The sequence below is a fragment of the Balaenoptera ricei genome, chromosome 7, assembly GCF_028023285.1.
Source record: "Balaenoptera ricei isolate mBalRic1 chromosome 7, mBalRic1.hap2, whole genome shotgun sequence".
Taxonomy (NCBI): domain Eukaryota; kingdom Metazoa; phylum Chordata; class Mammalia; order Artiodactyla; family Balaenopteridae; genus Balaenoptera; species Balaenoptera ricei.
Genome location: NC_082645.1, coordinates 81,972,452 through 81,985,356, shown reverse-complemented (window position 1 = coordinate 81,985,356; position 12,905 = coordinate 81,972,452). Strand labels below are relative to the sequence as shown.

Genomic DNA, 12,905 nt, shown 5'->3' with positions numbered 1-12,905 from the left:
TTTAAATATCCTAAGTTTTTTGTCAGATAAATATTTTCCAAATACTTATTCCCAGACTGTGGCTTGTCTCTTCATTCTTTTAAGTGTCTTTTGTGTAGAGTTTTTACTTTTTATGAAGTCCACTTTCTTACTTTTTTCCTTAGTGGAGCATGCTTTTGGTATTGTATCTAAGAACAACCTGCCTAATCCAAAAAACACAAAGATTTTCTCCTATGTTTTCTTCTAAAAGTCTTTTATATTTAAATTTTTTTCATTTAGATCAATGATCCATTTTGAGTTAATTTTTGTCTGTGGTGGGAGGATTTTTTTGCAAGTAGACATCCAATTATGGCAGCAACATTTGTTGAACAAACTATTCTTTCTACATGGAATTTCCTTTGCATTTTTCTTGGATTCTATACTCTGTTCCACTGATTTATGTGCCTATTCTGTAACCAATATAAATTGTTTTGATTATTGTGGTTTTACAGTAAGTCTTAAATTCAACTTTGGTGTACTTTTTCAAAATTCTTCTGGCCATTCCTTTCCCTTTCCGTAAAAATTTTTGGAAAAAGCTCATTTATCTCCAAAAAAGCCTGCTGGGATTTTAACTGGGAATGTAATGAATCTATAGAGAGAATTAGTATATTAAAAATACTGAGTCTTCTGGTCCATAAACCTATAATAGATCTTCATTTAGGTTTCCTTTGATTTCTTTTGTTGGTAAATTGTAGTTTTCAGAATACAGATTCTATGTAATTTTGTTAGATTTAACCAAAGTAGTTTGTGTTTTTTGGTGTTACTGTAAACAGTACTTTTTAAAAATTTCAATTTCTAATTGTTCATTGCTAGCATATAAATGACTTTTATATGATGTTCTTGTATCAAGATGAATTATTTCATTTAAAAATCTATCTTTGTCCTAGTCTTATCTCAGGTTATAATTTCTCAAAGTTATCTGCATATTTTTCTACCCTTCCCTTCTCAGTAAGAACCTGTATAAACATTTGAAAAATAAATCAAAAGGAATACCCACAGCTGGAATTTATACTGAATAAGCAAATCTATTCATCTTTTGATAAATCAATATTCTTTCCTTTCTGCTGACAAAGAATGAGGTGTGTCTGCCAAAGCTGTTAATGTGATCCAATGTTATAATTATGTCAGTATCTGTTAATATCAACTCTTGAGACTTTTTTAAGTAAGTATTTTAAGGTTCTTTTTGTCTTAAATAATGCATGTATACACATGTATAAATCTAAACAGTGAATGTTCAGTTTTCCCTGGACAGTTCAGCACATTATGAGTATCTTATTTTTAATTTCTATTTAACTCAGTACACATGAGAGGAAAGGAAAAAATAGGACAGCATTACAGATAGCCTCTCTAAGCAAAGTCTTAATAACATAGCTACATTTGTTTATCAAAATGTTATTTCCTTGAAGTTGAAACATTACTCAATGTCAAGAACAGAGTTTGGATCATCTGCCCTTCTGGATTATCCTCAACCTCACTTCCCCTTGATACATTCTTATACAGGTTTTCTTACAAATTATTTTTCAAATGTTTCAAATACAGCTCCTTACTGAAAGGGTGGAAAAAGTGGAGAGAATGCAACAGAATAATATTGCAACTTACTTAAATTCAGCTATACAAGCTTGGCAAAAATAGAAGAAAGAGTAGTAATAAATCAGGTAATTTCATCCATTACCACACCCCGCAGCAAACATGAAATGAGAGATATGGGTTTTCTATTTCTTCAGATGGTTTTCAATTTCTGCACACCTCTCAGAGTGAACCTCCCTATATTGTTTTAAGGTTTAAAAGTACACATGGTTTTTCATATCACATTCCTAAACACACACACAAAAAACCCTACCTGGAACACCATTAGGGAAACAGCAATCTGTTCAGAAGAGGAACATCAAATCTTGGAATTACTGACTGGACTGCGGATCAGGATCTCCAAGGTACTACAATGTAATTTACACATAAGTGACCCCTGAACAACGCAGGGGCCCAGTCGAAAAGCTGCATATAACTTATAGTCGGCCCTCCATATCCTCAACTCCACACGTGCAGATTCAACCAACTGCAGATCGTGTAGTACTGTAGTATTTACTATAGAAAAAATCTGCATATAAGTTGACCTGTACAGTTCAAACCCATGTTGTTCAAGGGTCAACTGCACATGTTTGCCCCCTTAGGGTGTGACTTTAGTATAGAAATCCCAGATTAGTTTTAAGAATTCATAATAAAAAAATTTAGCTAGGGCAAAAGAGGTTTTATATTAAATAAATTATCCTGGAATGTGACGTATTATGCTGCTTTGCCAACATCTTAAGCTATTAAGTGGGAAGAGGACTTGTCGCTATCCACCTGCCATGCATCTATCTCAGCGTCCAGGGGACTGATTTTTCCCTTGCCTGGGAATTCTGACTAAGAAGCTTCTATGTCTGTCTCTACATTCTGTTCCTCCCCAAGTGAGTAAGAGTGGATAATCTAATCAGAGTAGAGGCATACATCTGGCCCTATTTTACCAAAGTACTCCATTACTATGCCTTAAAGGCAAAAATTAGGCTCCACGAGCATTTTTTAAAACTTCCTTTAGACCACTTCCGCCTTGTTGATGGATAAAAAAGCCAAAGGCTTTTCTGTCACCTCCAGAGGAGGAAGCTGAGTTATTTCTTTATGATCTTTCTTCCCTAGGAGCCCAGGCAACTAGAATATGGGGCAGTTTATGTCAATTTAGCACAAGGCATTGGGGGAAAATGTACATTCTCATAATGTCTCACTCCTCTCCTTCTGGCAAAGCAGATATATACTTTGGATTGGTATTTCCTTTCACAGCAACAGTAACATCTTAATCTCTGGTTTGTGGGGTAAAACAAGTAAAGATTTGGGGTCTCAATATTTCACTGAGGTGTCCTGGCTCAAGCTTTTACCAGAGCTCTGCACTGGGTATCAAGCAAGCGCTTACCTAGCCAATAAGATACGTATTGCATTTGTTTTACATGTGGCTATCGTTGTGTGTCACTCCCTCAATAAGAAACTATAGGGAAAAAAAAGGAGTAAGTGACAGCAAGGCAACCATCCCTCATTTCCAAACTCTCTGCTATCATTTCTGTGCTGAAGTGGATCATGGGGGGTAAGGGCAATTCAGTATAACCACACTTAATCATGAAGCGGCCTGACATACTACTTTTAGGGGGTAGTGGGTGGGTAGGAAGGAAGTTGAAGGTTTCCCTAGCATATTGTGGATGTGTGTGTGACTAAAAAAAAAAAAAAAAAAAGGTTAAAACTATTAGGCAATGTTTCTCATATATAAAAACTGACAAGTCTTGATTTGTGTTGCTATGGAAATGCAAGGAAGTATTTGGCATATCATTCTCTTACTAACATAGGAAAGTAGTTAGAGAAGGGTGTGAGATATAGTATCTGCACACAAAGAACCTACATTGTAAGAAATAGGACATCTATTTGGTGCTTAGTATATTTCCATCTAAAATGGAAATATATTAAGCACCAAAAGAAGGACCTAGAGAAAGTAAGTGATAAGGTTTAGAGGAAATAGTAATCCCGAGGCATGGGGTACTGGAGAACTGTACTGAAGTTACAGGAAAAAAGACTCTTAACATGCTATACTAGGTAGAGCTAGTAGGACAAGCCAATTAGGAGGAGGGGAGTAAGCAAAGAAACAGGTTCAGGCACCCAGACTGCATGTTTGGTGAATTGTGTTTGGGTGAAGTGGAAAACAAGCAACAGCAAGTACAGTGAGTGAGGCGGGAAAGGTAGGTAGAAGCAGATGTGAAGGTCATTGAAAGCAGAACTAATGAATCTCAGCTTTTACTTTATATATAAGGGAAGGGGACTGAAAGATTTTGATTAAATAAGCAAGTCACATCTAGTCACATAATAACACAATCACATGCCAAGAAGATATATCTGGCAATAGGTATAAAAGACACAGTGGAACAGAATGAAACCAGAGATATAAACGTTCACTATGGAAACTGCCCAGGCAAAAGACAATGAAGGGTCTGGGTAAAGGATTATGTGGCATAAGCCAAGATATATGACTGCATGTCCAAGGTTGACAAGGTAATAAACAAAACTATAAGGAATCAAGCCCTAAAGAATCAGCACCAAATAAGCACTAAGAGATTTTTTTGCTTTATGCGAGCAGTTGGTAACTTTCTAAGAAAATTATATGAATTAATTCTATTCAAAGGGAGCAAATAAGTGTACTGCCAATCAAGACAGTCAAATGATATGATAGATGTCTCACAGCCTGATAAATTCAAGAAAAATCTTAAATTAGAAAGGGCACATGAAGAAATTCCTTGGATACTGAAAAGATGTATTTTTTTTTCTTTGAAATTAACGTCATCTTCACATCCCTCAAATATTTTCTATGTGAATGTACACATTTTTTTTCTTCCATTTTTCAACTTATAGAAGAAGGAAACCAAAACACAAGAAGAGAAGCTAAAAAAACATTGCTAGATCAATAAATGCCCACTAAAACAACAGAGAAATATCATTGTACACCTTATAAATTGGCAAAAATTAGAAAGTTAATGCCAAGTGTTACCAGGGATGTGGAAACATAGGAACTCTCAGTTATTGCTGGTAGAGAGGACACTAGTTCAGTTACTCTGGATAGTGATATGGTACTCTTAGGCATGCATATCTTAGGACCCATCGATTCTGTTCCCAGGTATATACCCCAAAAGATGTTCTCACAAGGGTCTCTAAGCACCAAGTCTACCGATGTTCAATGCACCATTATCTGTGGTGGCAGGAAATTAAAGAACAGGTGGTGTGTCCAATACTAGGTGCTAAATACGTAAAAATGTGGTAAATGTACACCTCTGAGTACTGGGCAGAAACAACATATTAGATTAACTCATGGTAACCTGCTTGGAGTTTAAAAACGTAATGATTGGTAAATAAGATAAGAAACAGAGTGGGCTATAACATAATATTGTTTACATAAAATAAAAATACATATAAAACAATACACATTTTTTAGAAGCACATTAACAAAAATTATACCATAAACAAGAGAATGATGATACTGTATACTTGCCATCAGACATTTTTTATGCTTTAATGTCTCTAAAATTTAGATGCATTTAGATTAAGTCTTGCATTTCATGAAATCTGGTAAAAATTTTAAGGTCGTGTTACCTAATTCATGTGGCAGTTCATGACAGAAGACAGCTATAGAAGTACTGATTCCGCCCGTCAATCCAGCACTGAAAGCTGCTCCTGAGGTGGGGGGGTGGGGGGGAGGAAAATATTCAAGTGACATTTACTGATCTTCTGTTTTTCTATTTTCATTCATAATGACAGCTACATTCTCGTTTGCCTATCTAAATTAATTTCATAATGTATGAGTGACTCAGTAATCTCACACACTATAGTTTTTGAACATACAGTGAGTGAAGTGCAATAGGTATGTGACAACCAGAGAAAGAGCTACTCAATGAAAGAAACATTCCCTATTGAATTAAATTCTCTATTTGTGTAACCTTCTAATTCACTAATAGCTTCGGAGTAGTAACAGTTTTTAGTGTTTCAGTCCCTGACTGGTAGTGTGAAACCCTCAATCTTAAGTCATATAAGTCTATAATTGCACTTGCTCTCGTATACTAATATTTATAGATATTTAAATGCCTAGTATCCTTATCCAAACTTTTCTAGGTCTAGAGCATAAATGGCATAAATTATTATTTGTCCGATGGTCCTGAATACTGAAATCAGAGGTACAAATGCGTCTGATTCTACTAGTAAAATTCTTTACTCTTCAACACTGACAGCCACTGTGGCTTCAAAAATATGGTCTCTTTGGAAAGAAACCAAGGCCTACTTCTGAATGATTATTTAATAGAGTCTGGATCTCAAAGAAAATTATGTATTGATCACATTTAATGTTCTCCTAAACTGGTAACATCAGTTTATATTAGCAAGATTCTAATATGATGTTTGAATTTGATATAATGGATTTTTACTATTGTAAAATTTTTCTTCACTTTTTCAAATGTAAAAGAATTTTTAAACCCAAGATTGAAATTCATTTGTTCTCAATCAGAGACATATAAATGTACTGAAAATATGTGAAGGTAGCTTTTTCAATATGGTGACTACGCCTTCAGTAAGAAATCAAGGTATCAAAGAAGTACACTGTGGAATTTGTTTATATGTTCAAAGAAAAACCCACTGAAATTATACCTTCATGCCCCCAAATAAACTTATCAAAAACACTAACATAGCCTTTGGAAAAGCCAAATGATGGAATAATATATAATAATATATTTGTTAAGCTCCAAGATAGTACTAAAACAGTGGAAGAAGGAAAATGGTCTTAAAGAATAACAAATTATAACCCAAGCTTCAAGCCTACTTACCAATTGCTAACCCATCACTGAAGTTGTGGATGCCATCCCCCATGATCACCATCCAGGCGATATTAGCTATTCCTGTTTCTTTCAGATCTGATCCGGAATGACAGGGACCGTGTGAGTGATGAGAATGTTTGTGGTGCCATTGATGATTATGCTTCCTCAGCACAGTTTTACTCTCATCACGGTGGTTATGTGCAGCAGCATGGAGATCATGCTCATGAATGGCATGTAATCCGTCACTGTGAGAATGGGCCATGATTTTCTCCTCTTCTACACAAAGATAATTTTTAGGAGGGGATTCTTGTTGGCCTTCTAAATCTGTCAGTTCAGTTTCATTAAGTCGATCTTCAGAAACAACCGAGTCATCAGTTCCTATATTTATAATGGCAAAGGATATGCTTTATCAGCAAGTAAATGAATGCATATTTGCTTAATTTAAACCCAAGCAAAATAGCAGTGTAATGAACATCTCCTAAGTGAATGTCTTTAAAATTCCTAAATAAATAAATATAAAAAAACAAATCAAACTAATAAATAAGTAAATACACGTGTGCACACACACAAAACAAACTGGGGTTTTGAGAGTCCAAAAGATGAACCAGATGAAGTAAATGGAAGGGAACTGAAATAGCAGGTGAAGTGAGGACATAAATTGGCATGCATGAAGATACTGTGAAACTTAAGGAGAACATCAACAACAGTTGATGAAAATAAAAGGGTGGAAAGTTACTGTAGCATTCACAGGGTAACAAAATATGCCCATAATTTTTCAGAGAACAAAGTTTACCCACTCTAACCTTCTCTTATCATTTAAAAAACAAAGACAAAATTTAAATCACTTGCATCCTCTAGTGCTCTACCTATCTGACCAAGATCAATTCTAGATCATTACTAGAATGAAGTTCAAAAACCCATACAAGTGATAACACTGATACTTTTTTTTTTGTAATTAAGGTTGGCCTCTCACCTAGTTTACAAAAGCTATTTATTATGTGACAAAGATTCTAGTGCTTTCCAAATTGTATTTTGGGACAGAGTCTACAGTTAGCGTCTAGGCTCCCCCTTTTCTGCAGAAAATCCTTAGTACACTCAGGGGAAACACAAGTTCACAAAGGGGAAAAATTATGTTTAAATATTATTTCCTTAAAAATTGTAAGCTACCTCATTACATCTATCATGAAACACGGTAGATGAATGGATGAACAGAGATTTTAAGTACAGGGACCACTCTCCTTTAAGTAAAAAGACCAATTCTACTTTTCTCACATGAAAACAATCACGTATGGAGGGCATGGAGATTTTTGCATTACCAAGAAATAAAACACTAATCCAAAGCCATTCTGTTTATTTCATTTTTTTCTTCTGTAAAGTAAAAAGTGCAATGTGTTCCTTGCCCTGTAATATAATTAACTGGTCCCACATTCTAGTATAAATAACACTGAAAATAACCAAAACACTAACAAAATCAGTTAAGATACACGTAAGGAAATAAAAGAAACTAGTATTAGAGAAGCAACAAAGACAAGAAATTTCAAACAACTCAGGCACAGTTTAGAAGCAATATTTCAATTTTTATATTTTAAAGGTTTCTCTTTAGTCAGAACTGTTGTCTACCGGCAAGAGGCTTGAGCTGAAGCCAGTCGGCATCTGGTGTATTATTTAACTTATGATCTGAAAGCTTCCTTCCAATAGCTGATTCTTCTGTGTTTTGCTTCATAAACCATTTCTGTTTCCCCTGAAAAAAACATCTGGTATTAGCATTGAATCTACAGCCACAGTTAGCAACAGTATTTACTTGTTAACATCTATGGGGATAAATGGTGGTAATTTTATAAATTATTTAGAAAAGAAGTGAGAAAAAATTTTTAGAAGTTAATCAAAGGGTCTACCAGATGAAAAATCCAACTAAATTTGCATGTTATTTTTTTTCGAATACTCGACTAAAAGGTCCAATTCACATACTTTCAAGTTAAGAACAGGGTACATAGTACTGTATTATATGCAACCTGAATGAAATGTGTGAAATATATGTAATATTGCTCTCATTTAATAGTGTGTGGGAATGGGAAGTTCCAAAAAACGAAAGCTTAATCCTTTCAATTTCATTCTGTGTTTAACACAATCTCACTTTTCCCCATATGTGACATAATAGACAGAGTCAAACTTGACTTAAAATCCTAAATTTACAGTTTACCTCTATGAGACTTAGACAAGTTTGTTAAATTTATTAAACCTAAAAATACTCATCTATAATATGAAAATGAGATTCTTATACGGATTAAATGAGGTGATGTATGAAAATGACCTATCAGTAACTGACTTAACAGCTTTGCAATCAAGACAAATTTTCTTTCTCATTTAATCTGTCCTCTACTAATAAATTCTAATTATTGTAATTCATTGTTTAAGTTTGGATTTTCCTATATTCTCTCTTAATAGTCTGGTTTCTTCTCATCAGTCTATCACTAACAACTCTTCCAACTTAAATTTCTACTTTTAATCAATGTTCATTTAAAAAAGCAAATAATCAAGTATGTTAGAACAGTATGAAAGTAAAAATCAAGTTCTTTGGAAGATCCTTACTGACTGGCAGAGCATTTCCTTGTTGGTTTTGCTTATAGGCTGTGAGCTATGTTTCAGATGTTTAAGTCTTCTAACTGCTGCATAAGTAGGCTTCCTGTGGCTAGTTGAATGTGCAGCAGAGTCTCCAAAGATGGCCATCATCCATTTCTTCCCTCCCTGTGTAAGCATTCTTCTCCACCCATAAGGAGGTGGAGTCTATTCCTTGCCCCTAAATTTTAGCAGGCCTTTTGACTTGCTTTGACCAATAGAATACAACAGAAGTGATGCTGTGCCAGTTCTGGCCTAGTCTGAAAGAAGACTGGCACCTTTTGCTTTCGCTCAGGGAGTGTGGCCACTATGCTATGAAGAAGCTCAGTCTAGACTCTGAAGAGAGGCCATGTGGAGGAGTACCGAGATGCAGACACAGAGTGAGGCATTCTTGGACCTTTCCAGCTCTGCACTGACCTAGCCAACCCAGATTAGCAGAGTTTGAGTGAATCACTCTAGCTGATGTCAAGTGGAGCAAAAGAACTGCCCAGCTGAATCCTGCCTAAATTCCTGACAGAATTAAAAGAACTAATAAGTTGTTGTTACAAGCTATTTTTGGGGTTGTTCTGCTTCATAGCAGTAGAAAACAGAAACTGGGGGAATAGAAAATGTTCAAAAGAAAATAATATGGAGACATCCTAAAGAGAAGAAAAGAAACAGCAGTTTTAACATGAGTTAAAGAAGAAAAAAAAAAAAGAGGAAGGAGGAGCAAACAACAGTACAAAAGTCAGTGAGACACACATAGAAAGGAAAACATCAGCTGGGATTTTGTTTAATTGCTTTGGTTCTGATTGTCCATTTTCCTAAAAACTTGCCAAATCATTACCCTCAAAGCCGCAACTTGCTGAAACTAGTCAGCATCTGGTGTATTATTTAACTTATGTTCTGAAAGCTTCCTTCCAATTCTTCCATACAGATTGTCAAATGTCTGTTCTATTCAAGTATCACTAATTCCCTTTCTTCAAAAAATACTATATACTTTTTCATCTTAGTTACTTATTGTCCTATTTATTATAAAGGAGACGTACTTATTTATCTCCCTAGACTCCTTTCTTTGATGTACTTGATGAATTCCCCACTATTGCATTTAGAGTACCCCTCTGCGAATGGTGTTACTTTCAGTTTTTTACTTCCCACAATTTCAAATTTCCAAAAACCTGCCATATTTTGGGGACTCTATGCTCCTATATTACTTTACTTTATAAAAATAAATGTGTTTAATTTTGCCAGGAAGTCTAGGTTCAAAATGAGATCAAGGTTAAATTATAAAAAACATAAAACCTCTTTATTTTGAAGGACTATATTTTATACTTATCTGTAAATTATACAGTCCCTAATATTTTGTACACATTAAATACTTCATATTTGCTGCTTCAGTGTTAGTAGGTACACACAATTGAAGAAAATTAGGGCTTCACAGTAATTCCAAAACTTCTTTATATACTTTGCAATTTGTATTTGTGTTCTAAATTTGGCATTCACAGAGATGGACTTTAAATTCTTTATCTAATCAACTTTTTCTTATTGATTCCCTCATTTAAATAATTCTCTTAATCATCTTCTCTTCCCAATTCCTTATGCCATGATTCAAGCCCTCTGCACCTCTCTTCTAAATTATTCTGCAGTAATCTCCTTCACTGACTCATTTCCCTCCAGCCAATCTCACCTTGGCATCCCTCCCACCACCGTCAATTCTTCACCTATCCACATGACCTTCCACATGGCCCTTCCCAAACCAAATGCTGTTAGATCTCTTTCACGTTTCTCTAAGTTGATCCTTCCCAGTTCCTTTGAGCATTCCTCAGATAAAACTTCACTGAGTGCACCATCTTGACCAACCCTCCTTTGGAAGCAATTAAATATGATGCCCTGACTAAAATATGGCCATTAAAATTAAATACACTACTTGGAATATGATATGAAAATACAGATGAGAAGTAGGATTTATTTCCCATGCATTTAGAAAGCAACTGGTAATCATGATGAATGAGTCACAGTTTCAGAGCTAGTTTGTGGCTGGGCAAGAACTAGAATCACTCTCCCTGAATCCCAGTTCAGAGCTCTGTTCTAAACCATATTTTGTCCCAAGGGGATATATATAAAACACATACATACACAAACAAGAATATATCCATAAAAACAGCATTAAAGTTTTATCATAAGAGTGGGCTGTATATATTATGATAATGACTATCCAGTGTTCTTGAAGAATTTTTTTTTGAATATTTGTAGTTAACTAACAAAATATAAAAATTTTCTAACTCATTATTGTGGAAAGCTTTCTAAAAATGTCCACTAGATTTCCTTTCTTAAACAGAATATACTGAAGACAATCAGCATTTAATATCACAAACATGTTAAGTGAGAGATGTATTCAAGACAGAGCCTTAGAGACAGATGAGAACCAGTGTGAAGAGGGAGGAGTGTAAATCACAGTGAATGGTAATACCTGAACTTACTTTCTTGGGAAAAAAATTCTTTTAGGTATTTATCTTATTCTAATAAACGTGACATGAAAGACAGTTCAACAGTCCAAGCACCATCTCCGAAGTGTTTGTCACTCTTGAGATGAATCACCATTTCCTTCATTTCATTATATTTTCTACCTACAAAGCCCCCTGAATCTAAATTCTTCATACCTCTAGTACTTACACCATTGGCAAGGCATTTCTGGTAAAGAAATGTGTTGTGCAAAAACATTTTCATTATAAGATATGGCAATGAAAGCCCCCTATACTTGAAAATATTATCTGTGAAGACCAATGAGACTTGCTTCTATTTATACATTTTTGCATTTTTAATAAGAATAAATTGGCCAATAACTTTTTCCAGACTATTTAAATCAATTAGATAAGAAGCAACACAAATTAACTGAAACTGAGACTCCTATATCTTGATTATAAATGCCAAAACAAATGTAATGACAAAAAAAATGGCAAAGATCAAAGTCAGTTTTTCCTTTGAAGATAATCTATTAAACGATATTTAATACACACCAACACCATGATTAAGAAAAAACATAAGGCCCAAAAACAATGGTTTTTGAGTTTTACCTCAGAAAATAAAATAAACAATTAAAAAACACTTACCCTTTGCTGTTTGTAGTGCTTAAACATTCTAATGCAATGTTCAATGATAAACAGTAAGTAAATGCCTCCTAGAGCAACAAGTCCTTTCAATACAGCGTCATATTCTTCTAGAAACTTCTTAGATTCGTGTCCATGAGAATGTCCATGCCCATGTGCATGTTGATGACTGTGATCATGTCCACCCTGAGACTGTTAATAAGAATAAGAAAAACTTCTTAACAAGTAATTAAAATGCTATTTTGAGAATATAATCTCCAGAAAAAAAATCCCCTCTTATCTCAATTGAATATAAGTAGTCTTCCATTTAATTTTGCTATCCTCAGTGGCCTGGAAAGTACTACATTCCATGGTAACTCTAAAACAGGTTTAAGATACATCCTACAGTGAAAGAATCAAACCAGCAGTAAGATAAGAGGTAATGATGGGTCCTTCGTAAACTGAAGTGAACATGTCCCAGATACATGCCTTAATATTCAGTAAAACTAAAACAAATTAATTCACCAGCAGGTGACCATTTGTAACTCCCTGTAATTTAACCTTCTCTTAAGCTGATTATATTTTTTAAATATTTTTCTTTTATAAATTATTTCAAAGAAGTGATGAGATGTTATCTCTGCATATACTGCTGAACATGAGCAAAAGAATATACTTAAACATGTGTTCAATTTTCTACATTTTAAATCTTTATCTTAGAGAATGTAAAAGTTAGAGAACTGGTCTTCAGTATTTTCCCTCCTTGTGACATTTGTTTGTATTCCTTCCCTATTTGCTAGTGGTCAACAGAAGAGGTTTCTAAACCTCTCAAAGAAGATACGAC

General features: G+C 34.6%; 1 protein-coding gene across 1 annotated transcript in view; it reads right to left on the bottom strand.

Annotated features, from left to right (window-relative positions):
- Positions 1-12,905, bottom strand: part of SLC39A10 (solute carrier family 39 member 10) — a 66,178-nt gene that overhangs the window by 11,458 nt on the left and 41,815 nt on the right. Inside the window, exons 5-8 of the mRNA XM_059928393.1 lie at positions 12,089-12,277; positions 8,004-8,124; positions 6,393-6,761; positions 5,173-5,253 (exon numbers count right to left, since the gene is read on the bottom strand). Of these exons, the coding sequence (XP_059784376.1) occupies positions 5,173-5,253; positions 6,393-6,761; positions 8,004-8,124; positions 12,089-12,277 (760 nt within the window). The remainder of the gene's footprint in view (positions 1-5,172; positions 5,254-6,392; positions 6,762-8,003; positions 8,125-12,088; positions 12,278-12,905) is intronic.